The sequence below is a fragment of the Leuciscus leuciscus genome (assembly GCF_965113295.1).
Source record: "Leuciscus leuciscus genome assembly, chromosome: 19".
Taxonomy (NCBI): Eukaryota; Metazoa; Chordata; class Actinopteri; order Cypriniformes; family Leuciscidae; genus Leuciscus; species Leuciscus leuciscus.
In genome coordinates, this window is record NC_138743.1 from 10,460,634 (window position 1) to 10,481,647 (window position 21,014).

At 36.7% G+C, this 21,014-nt stretch overlaps 1 protein-coding gene across 1 annotated transcript in view; it reads right to left on the reverse strand.

The window, feature by feature from the left end:
* Positions 1-21,014, reverse strand: part of msraa (methionine sulfoxide reductase Aa) — a 67,478-nt gene that overhangs the window by 22,347 nt on the left and 24,117 nt on the right. Inside the window, exons 2-4 of the mRNA XM_082148321.1 lie at positions 8,833-8,901; positions 7,042-7,161; positions 604-708 (exon numbers count right to left, since the gene is read on the reverse strand). Of these exons, the coding sequence (XP_082004447.1) occupies positions 604-708; positions 7,042-7,161; positions 8,833-8,901 (294 nt within the window). The remainder of the gene's footprint in view (positions 1-603; positions 709-7,041; positions 7,162-8,832; positions 8,902-21,014) is intronic.

Sequence of the window (21,014 nt, forward strand, 5' to 3'; positions counted from 1 at the left end):
ATATAGACAAAGGCTTTTGAGCTCCCAAAATAACAAATAAATAAAGTATCAAAAAGTTGTCCATATGACTCATTGTCTTTGTTCAAAGTGTTCTGATGCCATTAAATTGCTGCATGTGAAGAACAGACTACAGTTTATTTTAACAATGCTACGTATCCTATATGGCTAAATCAATCTTTTTAAGAATATATAAAAAAGGCCAAAAATATAGTTAATATAGATCATTCTAATAATAAACATACATTTTCAATAAGTTTTAGTTTTTATATTTGTATTTTTTCATTACAAAAATTTTTTTTTCCCAAAATGTGTTTTAAGATTTCTTTAATATCCTCACAAAGCCACCATAAGACTTTAGAGGACTTGGAATATAATACGCAAAGTCATATGGCCTACTTGGTGCTTTTTGGAGCTCCACATTTCCCCGTTCACGTTCACTGCATGGGGAAAAAATCAGCAAGAACATTCTTTGTGTTCCACATAAGAAAGAAAGTCATACAGGTTTGGAACGACAAGAGGGTGAGTAAATGGTGACAGAATTTTCATTTTTGAAAAGCAAACTATCCCATTAAGATATTATTTTGTGACAGAATGAAATGTTACCTTGTGTAGGATTGTGGCTTTCCCAGAATACCTTGAGCAACTGTGCAAAGTTGATTTTCTCAGGCTCATAGACCACGCGAACCACCTCTGAGTGCCCTGTTTTACCTGCGTGAGGAAGAAGAGCAGAGGTGCCTGTGTAAACATCATTGCCGAAGAGTCACAGTGCGCACACACACACACACACACACACTCGGGTTAAACAGAGGTGGTCCGGGGTCCCATTCCAGTGAGGTCATCAAGGGTCACTGATCTTGGATTGACTGGCCGCGTCTCCAGCGGTAGGGTCAGTCCTCCATATTGATTAACTTTATGTGTCTTTTGACCCTGTCATAAAAGTACAAGGGCAGTCGATCTACCTGTGCTCATTGCATCAGCTGGGTGCTTTTCAATAAGCTGAAAAAGAAACGCAACCTGAAGGGGAAGCCATGAAAAACGTATAAAAGAAAGAGAGCTTCCTCTAGAAGGACTCGTAAAAGGACTCGTTCTTTGAAATGACTCTTTGCGGGTTAGCAAGCTTGGAGGAGAAGCATAGAGGAGCATCAAACAAACACAAGCACAATACATTACGTACTCAACCTGATGATTATGCTCTATTTAAGGCTGGATTTAAACAACAGCACAGCCATTAGTAACAATCGAAAGGGAAGACAAGAAGTTGGTCAGACTGAGATGAAAGTGAGGATTGCAGATGCCTTTCCTTTTCCGACATCTTTAAAACAACCACTGAGCAAAACTGCAAGGTGTTTTTGTTGTTGGTATTATCCTACAGAAGCATCTAAGTTTTATCAAAGTAGTAAGACAATTACTTTCAAATTCCATCATGTAAAAACACAATGGGGGGGGGGGGGGACACACGTCCCCTTCCACTCACTGTCTGCATTGTTTAACAGCCTAATTCACAAAAAAAATTACTAAAGGGAAAAAGGCAATAGCACAAAAACAGGTTCTATACAGTATGTGTGTATATATATATATATATGTATGGAACTGGGAATAATATATATATATATATATCTTACTGACCGATTCTTTTAAATAAATGAAATTCATGTGTTTTTTCTGTGTGTGTGTGTGTGTCTGTGTTTACATTAATTTCAGTGCATAAATACACTTCCAAAAACTGCATTCATAGTATTGTCTAGCTATTTTTATGACTATGTCTACATACTATATTCGCACTATGAGCAACATGTTGCAAATTAATCAGGGAACATGAAACCGCTGTGACTAGAACCCCAAAACTGAAAAACCTAATTCCATATCTCCCATCATTAATTTATTACCAAAGAAGTCTGCTTAATAATCTCTGGTTCAGTCTTATGGGGGGCCTTCCTCTACGTTATCTCCAGTAAATCTATATTGCTTTGATATTAAAAAAGTAATAAAGGACTAACCTGTGGGGTTATTTTCATTACCAGGCAAGACGACAGAGGGGTAGTAACATTATCAGAGCTGAGATATGGAAAACCAAAGCCGTGCCATTGGCCATACACCCAGGGCCGTCGCTTCAATTCACGCCCATACACTCAGCATTGTAATAATACATTTAGCGAGCCGGCTCGTCGCAATGTTCCCAGTTGTCCCTCTCTGATGACGGCCCTGCATATACCCTAAATTAAACATAGGACCAAGTTGAAAGGTATTAAATCACTTTTGTTGTCTGGGAACTACATTAACTTCAAAGAACAATGCCATGGATTCGCTAACACCAGGGTTATTATCGTTAACTAAACTAAAACTATGAAAAACATTTCCGTTATTTGACTTAAAGCTGAAATAAAATAAAAATATTAGTTGAAAAACGTAAACTAAACGAAAATTTGAAATGTTGCCTTTTAATAAAATTGCACCAACGGTGCTCAGTCCCAAACTAAAACTAAAACTGAACTAAAAATAAATTCAACTTAAATAGCAATGAAATATTAATTAAATAGAAAAAATATTATAAAGACAAAATCACATAACAAAATGAAGAAAAAAAATTACTATAATTAACATAAAAGATAAAACATAAAAAATAAAAGCTAATTCAAAATATGAATATATCTAAATTAAAGTAAAAAACTAAAACAACACTGGCATACACACTCAACATAAAATCAAATATAGCTTTAATTTTAACATGAAATAAAATAAACAGAAAAGGAACTGTATTTTTTTATTAAATTTTTTTACACACGCGCACACACACACACACACACACACACACACACACACACACACACACACACACACACACACACACACACACACACACACACACACACACACACACACACACACACACACACACACACACACACACATTATCGTTGTTGTTTTTCTTTCCTTTTTCCTTCATTCACAGTATTCATACATGAAATAAGCCAGTCTTAAAAAAATAAAAAATTATACATATGTGTGTATATACGGATATATATTGGAATCCTAGATACATTTCCAAAATGTTGTTAAAGGTTGGGTCAAGAATGAGTATTCGGTAGCACTTTACTTAAAGCCTTTATATAGAATGCATTTTAAAAGTATTTTTAATGCATTAATTGTGCTTTGTAATGCACCTTATAACTGTATGAATAACTGTAACCACAGTTACAATAGATTATATTACATATTTTACGCCTTTTAGAAAGTGTAATGCATTAAAACATATGACAATCAATCAATTTCATATGGAACAAATAATCTGCAAATATTATTTAGCATTTTAACTTTGGTTACAATTATTTATAAAAAGATATAATGCATTATAATGTACATTATGAATACCTACATAATGCATTGTAAAGGATTTCAGTAAAGTGCTACCGAGTTTTCTTTAGCAGACGGTTTGTATGTCTTTGAATTAGATGTGTCAAGGTCAAATGATCATTGTCCCAATTCAATATAAACCATGCAATTCCCTATTAAAGGGCAAGCAAACTTTTATTTTCTCACCAAAGTAAGTTTACAGTACTTGCATTAGGCACTTATTAATTTGGATACTGCAGTTGCATCTTCTCTGGCCATCCATCTATAATCTTTTTTTAGATAGAGAAATACACATGAGGAGTACAAAATGACTGCCACAGCAAAAGAAAGCTACATTTCTGCACTCGTTGTAACCTTTTGACAGTGTGTTATGCAAATGTTCGTAGATTCAGCGATAAGACAATGGTGTTCTAATGGAGGCATAAGAGCCGGCAGCATTATCCTCCAACTGCGTTATGCATGTTGGCTTATGGAAGAGTAATGAACCCATTGAACCTGTTCCTACACTTCCCACTCCTCTCTTTACATTCATCCCTCCCTCCCTCTCGATTTCTATTCCTCTCCCTCTGCTCAGCTTTCTTCTCTTCTTCATTTCCTCTTTGAAGCATCTTGCCTATTTTTCTTCCCATCTCCCAGCTCCAATCCTTTTTCTCAACCCCCATTTTTTTGGGGTGAAATCCCCTCACCCACCCCCTCTCCGGGCTGTGCCGTTCTAGACACGGTGAAGGTCAACCACAGGCGGCCATAGCAGCTGCAGCTTGAGAATAGCATACATTCTAAGCAAAGGTACAGCTGTGATGCAAGTAGGTGTCAAGGGAAGTGCCTTTTACAGACCATCAATACAAGTGGGAGCAGTCAAAACTACAATCCACTGAAATTCAGAGATAATGGTTATGTGTGATACTGAAAAGGCACAAGCACACCATCCTCTCATGATCTCTCTTTGTGCAGCTCTGATACTGTTTCAAAAAATGGTTGAAAAGAGAGACTACGGGCTGCTTCAGTTTTAAGGGTCATTCTATGAAACTGGTGCCTTTTCCAGTTTATGAGGTGAATTTGAAAGTATTTTCGTAAGATCTGAAACAATCTATTAAATAAATAATTTGTTTGACTGATATACTGATATATATATATATATATATATATATATATATATATATATATATATATATATATATATATATATATATATATATATATATATATATATATATATATATATATGCTGTTCTTTTGAACTTTCTATTCAAAGAATTCTGAAAAGATAAAAAAAAAAAAAAAAAAGCATTGAAAAAACCCAAATGCAAATCAGCATATTAGAATGATTTATGTCGGATCATGTGACAATGGAGCCTGGATAACCTGATAATGACTGCTGAAAATTCAGCTTTGACATCACAGGAATATATATATATATTAACTTCAAGAAAAGCTGCAAGCTGACATCAACTATAGAGTTTTTAGTTTTGTTTTTTAGTTTTTTACATCTTTATGTGAAGGGGCAAATATCACCCGCTTTGTAGAATGACCCATAAGATGCTATTTTCTATGATTGCTTGCATTGGTGGCTTTATCTTTAGTGCATGTTTCTGCTTGGCGGACATGTCTGTACCCTTTAATCCCCTGTTGACACAAGCTCTTGTGCAGACAGGACTGAGATTAACACAGAAAGAGAGAGAGAACGATTGAGTGCGTAGACAAAGCGAGAGAGCATTTAAGGATCATGGCACGTCCCCTCCCCCTCAGATGCATAAGTTAAATCCTGTGTATGATTCTATCGTACTGATACAAAACCTAGTAGGCTGCCTATATTTTAAGACATCAAGGCAGACTCCCGAATGCACTGGGGGGAAAATCCCAGAATGCACTGTGACAAGCTCTGTAAAAAAAATAAACTCTCAAGATGGTGGCTAAAGCAAAAGACTGGAGATATACATAATTCATTCAATAATAAAAAAGTATATATATATATTTTTTTTAAATGATCAAGTTTAATAAAATGCTTAAAAGTAGACTACTATTCTGAGCTGTGTTTAATATAATGTTTTGATATAACAGTTATCTATTTTTATAGATTTAAAAATAATTAATTCCTGTAATTTATTCCTGCAATGGCGAAGCTTCATTTTCAGCAGTCTTCATTGAACCTGTTCCTACTACTAGACTATAATTCTGAGCCCTATTTGTATGGTACTCTGCCTATGTAGTGCATTTAGTCACTTATGAGGTTTCATTTAGTTAAGATGCTGCCTTAGATGGTAGACGCCTATGTAGGCAGTGAGGCAGCTCACTAGGTCTTGAAAAAGATTTTATAGAAAAAAATGAAGCTATGCATTTGCAAGTCATATCTAAGAGCACAATATAAACACCAGCCTTAACTTTCCATTTCTTCTAAAATCCTGTTACTTGTTTCAAAAGGATGTCAGCATTCAAACCCTGTGGAGGAGCACAGAGTGTTGCCAACCATTTCAGCACCAGCATTCATTTCAGCACCAGCCAATGGACAGCTCCCCCTGCGTTTTCAGCACCCCACGCCGTATATACCAGTTGTAGTGATGGACCACCTGCTGAATCATCACACCCGGCTTTAAAACAGCTTTGATTCTCAAAATGTACAGTTTCTAAGAAAAAGAGGGAATTTAAATATAAATGCCCTGCAGTGAGATGCATGTTTGTGTCTAAACTTCATAGTAAGGAATGGCTGTGCATACTCTGTGAGAGACCATTAAAGCAAATTCACTCGGTAGGAAATCGCTGTGACTGAACACAGGGAAAGCTCGGGAGATCAAAGCCCAGGCCTGTCATGCTTTTCTAGGCTGAGGAAAACTACCAGAGTAAGTTTGAGCTGAGAAAATCATCTGCTAAATGCAATGGACTAGAATTAATTTCATTCAATTTATTTTTCAAAAACAATAATTTGTGCATTTTTGGGGAAAAGAATTGCAAAGTAACAAAAAATTAAATGGTAGCAATCTTGTGTGTTTGTTTAAAAAAATTGTGCTCTTTGTACGCAACTGTTTAAATGTTTGGGGTCTGTAAGATTGTTTCATGTTTTTGAAAGAGGTCTCTTATGCTCACCTTGCCTGCATTTATTTGTTTTTTGAGGGAAAAGCATAATATTCTAAATTCCAAATCCTTTAGGATAAGGAAGGGGACTACTACTACTACTACTACTACTACTAGTACTAGTACTACAAATAATAATAATAATAATAATAATAATAATATTAGGCCAACAGCTGGCACAGCTAAGGCAAACCCAGCCATGTCAAAAACACCCATCTTGATTACTGCATTGAAGCAGAAGCTTCATGGTGATTTTTGGACAAAGCTCGACAGAATGAGCATGTGTTGTTTTGAATTGGTTTACTGTATTAGCCAGTTACTGGATTATTGCTATATGAGCAAGTGTTATCATTTTAAGTATAAGCATATATGAATGCCATCTGGATGTTTACAGATGTTACAAAAAAGAACAAGAATATAATTACAGTACAAATTCTGTTCAGAATTTCTGCTCTTCAATTAGTGCATTTCTCATAGATATTTTACAGTCATTCCAACTCATTCAACACCAATACAGTTAATGTGTAATTCGTGATACTCAAATTGTGCGCACATTATTTATGTGGCTGGAGCTCCACAGACAATAAGTGACTGACAGCTTGGAAATGGTAATCAGAGACATACCTGTGCACACCTCCTCATAGGTCGCGTTTGGGGTGTAACCACCAGAGTAGCCCACTTGAGTGGAATAGACCCCCTTTTGCTTCCAGAATTTCCTCTCCGCTCCCCAGAAACAGCCCATACCTGTGTTAAAAACATAAAAGAAAAAATAAATATTCCTAATATATAGCCATATATGATAACTGATCCATAATTGAGACAACAAAACATCATATTTCTATTATTGCCAGAGATAGAATTGATTCTGAGAATATTTATGCATTTGATGGACACTTTTAAATTGCATTCAAAGTATACATTTACAAACTATACACATACATTTCATGCATTCCATGGAAAATCAAACACATGACTTTGGGTTGCTAGCGCCATGTTCAATTGTTCAAAAAACACTACCATGAAAGGAACAGAAAAGTAGTCCAAATGACCTTCCTTTCCTCAATAAAGCTATCATACAGCTTCAAAAGACATGGAATTTAGTGCATATGGAGTCATATGGACTACTTTTAGAACACTTTTAGGCTTTTAAGATTTTTCGGCTTTGGAGCTTGACAGAAAAAAACTACTTTATAAGAAAATTTCCAAACATGGAAAAAAATAACAGCATATGGTTTGAAGAGACATAAGAGTGACTAAATAATGACAGAATTTTAATTTGGGGGCGAACTATCCCGTTAAAATGACATAGTCATTAAGATTCTTCAGTGTATACTACCATTCAAAAGTTTTTTTATTGTATTTTTGATCAAATAAATGCAGCCTTGGTGTGCCTAAGAGGCTTCTTTCAAAAACAGAAATCTTTTTCCAAATTCTCTTTGCCTTGTGTTTTTGTGTTCTGCTGGGAACGAGCCTCCTCTAGCACCTTCCCACTGGTGTTAAATCAGGTCCTTTTTTTCTATTCAAAGCTCTATATTTTAGCTATGAATTTACAATCCCATAAAACTAAAGACTCCTCCATCACGCATTTACTCAGGGCCAATAAAAACATATCAACCACCATAAAACTAACACCCGCTGTAAGCATTTATTACCAAATAATACTATAACAGTAAAAATAAATTAGAGGGTAACTAGTATATCGTTATCTACTGCAACATCCCACGGGTGGAAAGTAATTCAATTGCTGGAAAAAAAAAAAACGTACACGACTGTCGGCTTGACCAGATTTCTCTGATTCACAAGCTGCTGTGGAGAAGCGAGCATAAGGCGTATGATAGAGAATCTAGAATCTGGAGCTCAATTACGCCGGCCCAGAGGGACACCCGAACGCCAAGACTATAAGATGACGCTTTCACATGGGGGACGTCAATGTTCGATAAATGAGGGTGAGCGCTGTGCGTGCCGTCTAGCAGGAAGAAAAGCACATTTTCATGGAGTCAAAGGTACCTGAGTTACCCTTCATCGCTCTCAGCGGGGGGTTTGTGATTTGCAAAGCCGCATACATACTTTGAATATTATTTTATTTGTATTCAAGACCCTGTGATAAAACAGCCATTTAATTCCTGTCTGCCATGATGAATTACACAGTTTGAGGCCTAAATAAAGAAAAAAGGGAGGCTGAACAAATGCAGTTATTAAAGAGATCCTAATCAGCAGTCTGCAATTAATCGGCACACCCCTCCCCTTTATTTTCCTCATCATTTTGCAGTTTTGGTTTTGCACTTCTTCAAGGGGATGAGGGGGTGCATGAGGGGACTAATTACCTTCCACCGCCGGTCGTCTACCCCCACACCGCGATCACACACACACACACACTCACATCTCCGCACACATCTCACAGCTCGGATCACTTACCGAATAAGACCATCTGCAGTCCCTCTGGGAACGGTGGCACTGTCCTGTTACCATTCACGTCGTGCTTAGCTGCAGGACACAGGGGAAACAATGGAGAGAATGCCCTTATAAATCAACACAATGTCAACAGGACTTCATAATGTGCTCTTCCCGACGAAAAAGCACCACAACTCACTGTAGGGAAGAAACTCCCAGGAGGATAGCGGCTCTATTCCCTATGCAGCTCATTAAGTTCAACCCATAAGTTTTGGCTTTATTCCTTTATCTTTTACTTTAGGAGCACCAGGAAGATAGGAAAGGACATAGGGAAGGTTAAAGGAGGGGAGGGGAAACAACACCTGGCCGGATTAATGTATGTCAATGCGATGTTTTAACATGTGACAGGGATACAGATGGGCCAAGGCATGGAAAACCGTTGCGTGGATTAGAATAAATAGAGGTTACTGAGTTCAACATCTGGGCGCAGCCATGCCGGAGCTTCTACATGCACGTACTGTATGAGTATGTTGCCATGGCAGCAGGGCATGCCAATACAGCCATGACTGATGGCAGACCTACATTGCATTTCACTGTAACTGTCACGGCCACACTAATCCTGAACGTCAACCACTTTTAATTAGGGGAAAGCTTCAAATGTAAAGTTAATTATGCTCCAAAGAATTAGGAAATTGATAAATAAATAGATTAATAAATTAATAAATGTTCAGTCCATTATTGGCAATTTTTTCTGTTAAATAAATAAATGAAAAAATCCATTATTGGCTATTTTTTTCTGTTAAATAAAAATAAATAAATAAATGAATGTTCAGTCCATTGTTGCCTCAATTTTCTTTCATTTCAAAGTCATATCTATAAAATGTGTTTGCATGCAAGGTCAGTGGTGTGTTTCACAAGGGGCTTGCTGAAATGTGGCTGTGTTAAAATGAAGATAAAAAAAAGATATACCAATGGGTGGTGAAACAGAGTGCAAATCTTCTTTTGGCACAGTAAACCTTTCCATTTTAAGATTAAAATGGCACTCGAACAATACAGTGTAAAAGAAAGGCTTTCTGTGGAGGCCACAGCTCTAATCTAATCTGTGTAAGTGGACTGAAGAGAAGCATTAGAACAGACTTCATTAAATCACTTTTACATTCAGACTCTCTGTGCTGATCTGTTTCAACCGCTCAACACTCTCTTACAGCGTATAGTAAATTGAGCAAAAATTCCATGTAGTCTATTCATTCAATATCAATCAATATAAAAACAGAGACCAGCGGCTAGAAGAATAAGAATTGTTTCACTCTAAAATGAAATGTCTACTATCATTTACTCACCCTTGTGGCATTTCAAAACTGTATAACTTTCTTTATTTTTGTAGAACACAAAAGTAGTTTTTTTTCTTTCTTTCTTTGTATTAAAAATATCCTGGTTGCTCTTTTCAAAATAATGACAATGAATCAAAGGACACAAAAACACCATAAAAGTATCATTAACATGGTCCATGTAACTTTTGCACTATATGTGTCAGCTAACTAATATGACAAGCAAATCAGTCCAATTCATCCAAATCATTGTATGATCCACACAAATCATTTAAGGCGGTGTGAATTAGCGATTGTGATTGTGAACCAGATGAACTTATACATTGAAAAGTAGTATGGACCACTTGTATAGTGCTTTCTTTGTCATTTTGCTTGACAGCCTTGTATAGACAAGATATTCTTTAAAAACTGTATCTTATGTCTTCTATGCAAAAAATAAATAACAACATTTCCAATCAAATAATGTATGAAAAAGGATTGAAAAGAAAAACCGTGGCTGATACTGCTTTCAGTTCATTCGTCACAATTGAAACTGACAAATCACACATACTGCATTATAAAATACAGTATTCCATGCGGTGTCATCTAGGTGTTCTTTGCATAAAGGTAATCTGCAAACTGCACACACACTACATGCTTTCAAAATCAGTTAAAAGCAGGCCATTTAGATCACCCACCATATATTTCTCAGGCCTGGTCTGCAGTGCGTAGCATAGAGTGGAATAGTCTTATTGATCTGCAGTGCGTCATTCTGAAAAGTAGCTTGCCTTACTATAAGAACTGGCAAGAGCTGAGGGGTTGGTCAGTGGCTGTACTTATGCCTTTCAGTGAGAGAAGAGTGACCACGGTATTATTGCACCACAAGCCATTCGTAATTTCTTTCTTAAATTGGAAAAAATAAGGTACAAGCCTGTGTACTGGACGGCTTTACTGAGGGAAAGAACTACAATCCCATGAAGCATTGTGAAAAGGTGAATAGAATTAAAAAACAATGGAGAAATATAAAAATGCTCATTAAAAAAATTCCATTCAATCCCACAACTCTCAGAATGTTTGGCATGGTAATGGGTTGATACATTTGGTCTTGGCTGAATAGATCTGTGATGCTACTGCAGAGCTACTGCCAATACATACATGACATGCTGCTGTGAGCAAAGAAAGACATGCTGCTGCTGTACAATATAGCGCACATGAATTACCTGTAGTAGATCTACAGCAGAATACAGGTGGAGCTGGGGAAGGTGGGGGGGTTTCTGAAAGCATGCTGCACTGCTAAGGCAAATGCTAGCCAAGTATTTGAAGGTTGAGCAGCGAGCTCATTGGGTACTGATACATCAGGAACCAATCAGCTGTGACCTATAGAGAATGATTTTAAGCAGGTTGAGTTTGAGTTCAATCAGCCTGCGCCATCTCTCATGACAGAACTTTGTATTTGCGTTGAAATTTTGTGAATTTCAGTTTATCCTTCATTGTAACTTTTGCCTTACATAACTACAGTAAAAATAAGTTGATTAAATAGGATACTACTTAACCATGATCATAATACTTTTATATGTAGCATAAATAACTGCATTTAAAATGAATAAGGATCAATAAATAAATACTAATACAAAAAAATACAAGAAATGACATTTATTTATTATGACTGATATTATTTGACATGCACAATATGGACCAATGCAGCGGCACACTGTTTAGGACAGGTTCTTGTTGATGAGCTGCAAACAAAATAATAGTAATATATTTACATAATGTTCTTTCTTATAAATGTAAGTGAGAGTATGTCAGCATTATCATATATCTAAATAATTGTAGTCTGTCAGGTAAAACAAGAGCTTATTGTTGCAGTTCAGTCAGTCTGCTATTTTATTCCAACCGTCACTCCTGATCAGAGGTAAATATTTAGTTTATATGTAGTCACGCTTCAACTAAGTTTAATGGTGCAACGCAAAAATATTCAATAGTGCGTAAGTTGTAACTAAGTGTCCATTTATTTCAAAACTAGACTAGTTGTGACTTACGCACAGCTGGTGCACACGGCCCCGGCCACTACCCTCGCTGAGCAACAGAGCTTTCTATTACCCTCTCACCACGTTCCTGCTCTCTAATGGCCAGCACTCACCTTAGCTGTATTTTATATAGTGTATGGTTACATCTCAACCCATTCAATCATGTTGAATCCAAAGCACTCAGCTCTCTCTGTGTGACCTCAGAACACAGATGCTGAGATTGACAGGTGCTTCGAGGCAGATAGTATGGAAAAAAAATGGATATGAACTTACATGACCTTTACCGTCATATGCAATTACTTGATTTATATATATATACTTTCTAATATATAGAATTTAATAATAAACAACTAAAATATTACTGAAATGTTTTCCAATGAGATGTTTTTTCCCCCCTAATGCAGACAGAAAAGTGTTGACAGTGAGGCCTTAAACTTGCATTATAGAGAAGCGCAAGCCGAAGAAAGCTGCAAGCTAGCATGTGTGTTTATGCCTGAACCCCTCATTATATCTAACCAAGAGACCGGGAGAGATCTGACTGCAGAATGACAGGGAAACCGGCACAGAGTCCTCCGTGCTCCTCCAGTTCATCCCTTGCTGCAGTGTGTAAAAAAGCACAATCGCACCAAGGCCTTTTCTCCGCCGTGGCTAATGCCCACCTACCACATCTCTCTACTTTCATTATCTTAACGCAGAGCCGGTAATTGCCGCCTTTCTGGAACAACAGAAGCATATTCATTAATGGTCGGACACCCCCCACAGTCAGATAAACAATCTAAATGTAAATGTCAGCAGGCAAAGACAATGAGTCGAGACAGAATATTAATGGCTCAAATCTAAGCGTGGCACGCTTTCCTCTCAGCCGAAGAGGTTGGGGGGAGAAAGACACAACCGAGGGGGAGGGGAGAGGGGTATTATGAAGCATTCTCTCCATCCATCCCTCGCCCTCTGCATCTTCACTACACCCCCCTAGTTAATCCAGTGCCACGTGCCAAAGTGTTCCCTGCCACCCCGGTCCTTTGAGTCGCCCCTCCCACAACATCCTTGAAATTCATATATGTATAGTGCTTTACATTTTATTAATCACTACTGATCAGAAGCTCTTTTGGCTTTGGCTGAAAGAGGCAGGGCTTCATTAATGTATCAAGAAAGAAAAAGAACATCTATTGGCTGTCAAAATAATTTTTTTAAGAACTTCAAGTATGAATATAGTTGTGCTTAAATCATTTATTCATCAAAGCCAAGAAAATTATTAGTACAAAAACATATTTTTGGTGCTCCCTAATTACCTTGTTCTTGACAAACAGACAAAATAATTTATTCTCACTATCTAATAATTAACACTAGGAGAAGAAACAGTAGCATGAATTTGTTCATTACATTTTCTTTGCATATATGCACACCTCAAGCATTCTTCTGGCCGAAAGTTTGGGCAGGGACAAATTGTACGTCTCGTTTAACAATGATATTCTTCACAAGAAGAGGGGCTCCCAAAACCATTTTCATGCATAAACATCACATGTTAAAATCTAACATTTATAAGGATGGAGAACGGTAGAGGGCATGGGGTCTAATAAAGAAGACAGTGCCATGACAGTCCCACCCCTGAAGCAAACATTTCCGCTCTCTTAGACTGTTCTGCCCGGGTTTTGGATGAATAACTAGGATGCCTAGGAGCCCTTTTCGTAAAGCCGAAAAATCTGTCTGAATAATGAGGCTAATCACAGGAAAGTCTTTATCCGTGCTGGCATTTGCACTCTCTGCCAACCAATGCCATTCCTGTGCAGCGCTCTTCGAGTTAGTGCTGCTCTATTTCAGCTCCGCACACCATAGCTATAAATATTCTATTAAATATGTAGAGCTCCTTAAAGAAAAGCCAACTTGGACTGTCAGACAAATATTAAGCGGTATTTAAGTCACTATAATTTATGATCATCAGTATCCTTTGGTACTGTCACTTTAAGCTCATTTAGCCACATGTTTGAAATAACCAAACACAAGAGTTATAAATAAATGTAAATTGTAAGTTACAAAGATGAAATTTATTTTATTTTATTTATTTATTTTGCTTCGTTTCTGCAGTTCGAATACATATGCAGTTTTTTTGAAGCTCCAAATTACCTTTTTTTATGAAGCAAATACTTTTTCAAACTATAGGCTATATAAAGTAATACCACAGTAATAACATCCATCTATCCATCTATCCATCTATCCATCCATCTATCTATCTATATTTTTTCTGTTTAAACAGCTCCAAATTTCCCTTTTTTTGTGAAGCAAACACTTTTTCAAAGTTCAAATATATAAATTCTAAAGAAGCGTAATCCAACAGGGGCTCAATTATTTTAAATAGCATCTTTCAAACCCTCCATGATCTGAAACATGGCACAAAATCCATCACGGTGCAGGAATCAATCTGGGATCTGATTCTATGATATAAGGAATGATCTTTTTAGGCTAGTGTCGACTGAATCTGCTTCTCATCTGGACAGATTGTAAGATACAGTAGTGAGATGCCGTATTAATCTATAATAGATAGAGTATTGAGTGATCCACTGGCTGAAAATTCAAACTTGCAGCATATTATTCCCTCCCTCTCGCTTTGAAGATCCTGCAGGCATCGCTACACTCATTTACTTCCATGTTCATAGCTCTCGGTTTCCTTTTTCAGGTCTTCATTGATCTGTCCCAGCCAGCCCTACCCCTACATACTAGACTACGCCACTGACATTAGTACTCTACTCTATCAGCTCTTATCCAGTGGTGCAACTAACTAAAAGTACTAAATTATCAACATTTATCAGTAGGTTAAAAGTAGTTCAGATGAATCGGTTCTTTCTCCTGTTTAGCACATGTGGAAGTCTGATTCATTCTAGGGAATCGGATAATCTGATTTAAATGAACGGATTAAAAAGTGATTCAAGTGCATGCTGAGTTTTCAGCATGAGTGATGTTCTTCTGTCAGGCAAGACAAGAGTAAGTGACAAAAAAGAGCCAGGACAAGTGTTTTCAGGGCTGAGACTCATTGATTACTCTGCAGTGACTTTAATGAAGGAGGAAGATAACATTTTGGGCAATGCCCCAAGAGTGGAACTATCCTGCCAGAAAGGACTGCCCGCAATAAGTCGATACCATTCCCTCATGAATAGCAAACTAACAAAAACACAGTTCTTTGATCCCTATTGTGCTCAGAATCTTGACTTGTGACAGTTACACTTTGAAGCTTAAAACCAGACTTGTCTGCCTTTCATGTTTCAAAGTCTGTGACAAGAAGCCTCCGATCATAACCACCAGTCACCGATGGTCTTTTAGACGAGTGCAAAATAAAAAAATATTATTTAGTCAAAATACTCAGCTAATTTAGAATGACCATTAATGGAAAATACGTTTTTAGAATCAGATTGTGTATTAAAAACATTATTGTCTTTTTTCTGTACAAATCAATACTAAAACAACCACAAGGCCTAGTTGGTTCTTCACAATATGTCATGTCAGTCAAATAAAAAAGTAAAAATAAATGAATACCTTATACCTTTTAGTAAGGTTGCATTAAATTGATCAAAAGTGTCAATAAAGACATTTATGATGTTACAAATTATTTCTATATCAAATTAATGCTGTTCTTTTGAACTTTCTGATCACCAAAGAATCCTGAAAAAAAATGTATTCATCATGATTTAGAATATAGAATATACTATAGGACATTTGTATTAAGTATTATCATTTGCCATTACAGTCACAGTAAAATAGGCTAAATTTAATGAATATGACATGAATTCACAAGACAAAAACTGTGACAAAAAAAAAAAAAAACTGTAAAATTAGCACTGGGATGAAGGATGGATTTGAAATACTGAATAATGCTTGCTCAAGCAACTTCAAAGAGCAGTCTTGAGGAGACGTGTGTGTGTGTGTGTGTGTGTGTGTGTGTGTGTGTGTGTGTGTGTGTGTGTGCGCGCGCGCGCGCGTGTGTGTGTGTGTGTGTGTGTGTGTGTGTGTGTGTGTGTGTGTGTGTGTGTGTGTGTGTGCTGTGTGTCGAAAGGAGAATGTAAAAATGGACCAGACAGTGCAGCTCTCAGCGCTTTTGTTTTCCCCCATTCTGTGGTGAAGAGAGCCTGTGAAAAGCGATTGGAAATGGTTGTGCAGAGGGGATCAGGCTATAGCGAGTGCTGTGTGTGCAAGGCGATATGCTATCTCAGCCGTGCACCTCTCCTCCCCCTTCCAATGGCTTCCTCCGTGCCCACAGATTAGCAGGCCCATGAGGCCTGGGAGTCAGAGTGCACACGCAGCCAGACGACAGACCCGGCGACTTGGGTAGCGCGTGCCTCGCCTCGCCCCTCCCCCTTCCAGAGTCTCTCAACATCCCCTTCCACCCCCATCCTGACTGCTTCTATTCAGAGTGACATTGATGAATGGGCATGCTAGGCTAATGGCGGTCTGCGGCTGATTGGAGCAGCCTCCTTTCTTTTTAATAACAGACCCAGTGGCCGTCATCAGCTGCATCATTTCTTCACAACGACCGTTAGCACCATTAAGGCTATTGTGAGCCATAATAGCAATTATCTTAGCGGAGTGAGAGCGCCTTGATGCAGGGAACAGCCATTACGATCTGAGAGTGCTACGTCGGAGACTTGTGAGTGGCAAACACAAACAGCAGGTAAACGCTAAGAGGAATGAGGTGAAATTAGCTTGGCTACAGTTCTTCTTCAGCCAGGCTTCTGTAAACAGATTAAGCACCAAAGCCATTCAGAAAGCATCTCAAGAAGAAACAGAATGAGCTGTGAGCTGACAAACAAGATACAAGTTAGAAACATTCCTGCGGTACTTCAGAAAGCATTGGAGATACTCCTTATTATAGCATAGGAGGCTTTCATTCGCTCATGTTTAAATATGGCAGCCACTCGATCCTCTTCCAGTTCAATTCTTCTACGCCTTGAGCCTTTTAATTCATATACATATAATTCATACACATTTTTTAAACGGTCTCCATCCTGATTTTGCAGGGTTCTTCTTCATCTGCATGTTCTGTCAAGACTCTTGATATACAGTTAGTATTTACACTTTTAATGGCAATAGGTTTTGAATTAAGTAGTCCCTTATCACTTGTTTCCCTCTGTTTTGTATCTTATCTTATATCTTTTGGTTCTATTCTATGAACAGAGCTTCAAAGTGGTTTGCTGTAGGAAGTTAATTACTTGTTTTCGGTTAAAAAGGCCCTTCTGGAAAAATAGTCACCTTCAGTCCTTGACTTGTACCCTTGCACACACACTCTGTGATATGTTCGCACACGTATGTTTTATCCGCCTAAGGTACGCATCATGTTCTAACAGAATGTACAATGGGGTAAAAAATGCAATGGAAATTGTCAGGGAAAGAAAATGGGAAAATGTAGGGAAACATTGCTCTATAACTCAATATCGCAACAGATTTTTTTAATTAAAATGATATTATATATAAAACTATATATTTATAGTAATATAATGTGTCACCGTCCATTAAAAAAATCTATAAAAGGAAATGCAAAAAAAAAAAAAAACAAGGTTACACTTTACAATAAGTTTACATTTGATAACATTAGATAATTACATTAGTTTACATGAACTAACAATGAAAAATACTTCTAAAGCATTTATTAATCTAAGATAATGTTCATTTTAACATTTACTAATACGTTTTTAAAAACAAAAGTATCTGTTAATGTTATTTAATGGACCTGAGCAAACAATGAAGTGTTGTATTTTTGTTAACAAATATTAATAAATACTGTAGCAAATGTATTGGCCATTATTAATTAGTTAGTTAGGCTAGTTAGTTAGTTAGTTAATGTGTTAACTAACGCTAACTAATGGGACCCTATTGTAAAGTGTGACCAAACAATTTATGTAACATCTGTGAACAAAAACATATATTTAACCTAACAATGATTCAACACAAAAATTCAGATGTACTAGAGAACTACAAAACTACAGAAATTTGTTTAAATGCAAATTGTAGAAGAACTTTCGCATTTGTGACCCCAGGAAAAACTTGGAAAAACAAAACAAAATGTCATTTGGCTTTAAAACTGCATATTTACTTGTGTTTTAATTCCATCAATGCAAGTTATTGTAGGTTATTATTTTATTTTTTTGTGGACAAAGTGGAAAAGTGAATTAAAAGGATCCGTTGGCAACAACACCATAGAGGGACAAACTAATGGACTGCTAATGGAAATGACAAACTATGTATAGAGCCACGATTGTCCTTTCATGCAGAGTGACAACAATTAAAATTATTCTCATGCATATTTATTTAATGTTACATTTCAGATTCAACACGTGCGCTCACTCTATAGATAATTGGCCCAACATCTTATTATGAATTTGAGAATATCCTGGAATGAAGAGAAGAGTGGATTGTTAGATGAGGACTGAATCAGCCATTAAAATACTTCATCTGGGTGGCCAATTTGTCGGCATCAAGCATCTAAACAGATGAGGCTCTGTGGGATTGTGATGCATTGATTCCTCAGCAGGGGCCATGATAGGAAATGAGAATGTGGTCAAACACCACAAAACATTTGAGCAGGAACCCAGCACTCAGGAGAGTCATCAGGGCTTGTCTTAATTCAGAATACAAATGCTAGATTGATCTCCACTGACAGGCCTCAGATTATTAGAACCAAGATTGAGCATGATGGAGCATTTGCAAGGACACTTACATATAAAAATGAATAATTTCTCAATTGTTCACATATCAGTTCAGTTGGGTGTTCATGATGGTTGCTCACTGGCCCCAGTCAAAATAACCCACTGTTTGACTTTCTCTAATATTCTGGATCAATGATATAACTCCTTGAATGTAAATATAAGGGAATAATATTGCTAGATTTTGCTAATGTGACCGCACCTTATCATTCGAAAATAGCATCAGTTTCAGCCAGATGAGTGGTCTGACATATAGCGTTGCCACAGACGATGGCAAATATTAGGCAATATCTTTCTACGTTTACATAAGTACAATATTTACGAGATGACAACCAGTGACATTCTACTCAGAGCTGTTCTCGGACTCAGAATTATGCAATGCAACTCTATCAACATGGCATAGTCACAAGGTACAAGTTGGAGCTCTCCGAAAATTTCAAGTGTACAAGTTGTTTTTAAAAGTTCTACGAGGACGCTTTTTACGTCGGAATCTCGCAATTACGCTAATTCCGTAAAGCAGTGACTGACCAATAAGAATCCAGTATTCCAGAGAACTGTGTGATAAAAAGAAATAAAAGCAAAATTAAATTAATATTACCAGAATAGGTTACACTTTCCAATAAGAACAGAACGAGATACAAGCTCCACAACATATTAACTCCGTATGCTCTTGTGGATGGATTTCTGATTTGAAGGTAAACAGTTAAAGGCAACAATGGTGGGAAACAAATAAGACCCTATAAGACATAATATCAAACAAGTCTGAACTTCAACCCAACACTATAGTGCTGCCATTTCTGGTGGAATATTATTGGTCTAGGCTTGATTTATTGCCCTGTATATGTCTCCAAACTACACACAATTTCCAAGCAGTAGCAATAACTTATGCACTGGAGGATTCAAAAACATATTACAGAAGTAAAGTTCTTTTAGAAAATATAGAGTTGTAAAACTCATGGAATAGATAATGTACTTATCGAATGTGATGAGAAGTCACACAACCTTGAAACCTCCAGCCCCCATAAGAAGACCCCTGTCCACGTCGATAGAGGCCCCAATCTTTTTCTTTTTGTCAAAAAGTGTAATTTCAAACTCCAGCAAAAGCTTAGAAGCTTTTTTTCAAATAATCTTTGTCTCAAGGTCATCCAGAGATGGGCACTGTGGGTTTGTTTCCTTTGACAGGCCTGTGAATGCAGCCCACTGCTTCAACTGCATAGGTGGTAAAACTCAATTGTTCTATTACAGCAAACTAATACTGTGCTCCGGTTGAGATAAAAGAAGGCTTCCACAAATTAATCTGATCATGAACATGCCTGGTTATTATGAAAACAAACCAAGACTGATAAATGCAATACACAAAAAATAAAGCATTTTTGGGTTCCTTTTTCTTTCTTGAATAGAAATTAACATTAATCAAACAGAGATGCGCATGCACAGGATTCAACAAAAAGGAAGGCTGACTAGGGCTATACCTTAAATAATTGTATTTGATTTGATAATTTTATGCCTTGCAAAGAAAGAAAGATGTATAATGTGCAATAGTATATTTAAATATATTTAAAGAAATATGTGTGAACATAGGTGTGCAAAATATATAATAATAATAATAATAGTAGTGGAAATATTATTATTATTAATATTATTATTTTAAATAAATTAGTTAATTAAAAATGGTTTTAAAAAAGTGCAAACATGACATTTAACAATTGGAAATGTTTAATTATACATGTAAATAAAACAATTATAAATAAATAAACAAAATTAATAAATAAATGAATGAATACACAAAACAAAATAAAATAAAAAAACACAAAACAAAGCAAAGCACAATAAATAATTAAATAAATAAATACAAATAATAATAATAAATTAAATTAAATTAAATAAAACAGTTTTGTGTTGGGGGCTTGGGGCTAGTAAAAACATAGGCAGGAAAGGTAGAAATCTGAACTAATGGCCCAAAAAGGCAAGCAGGAAAAAATATGTATTGTTGAGTCCTGCATATACATTCTAGAACATAATAATGGCTGGCCATGAGTAATGTCTCTGTAAGACTCTGTCCTTCTATTGTCTTTTAAATAAAGCACAATTTCTCTGGTTGGGTCTAGAGTGATTTGATTTTTCATGTAATCATGACAAATTATTTATCAAATGACGCTTGGTCTGTCTGAAGTCCGGTCAGC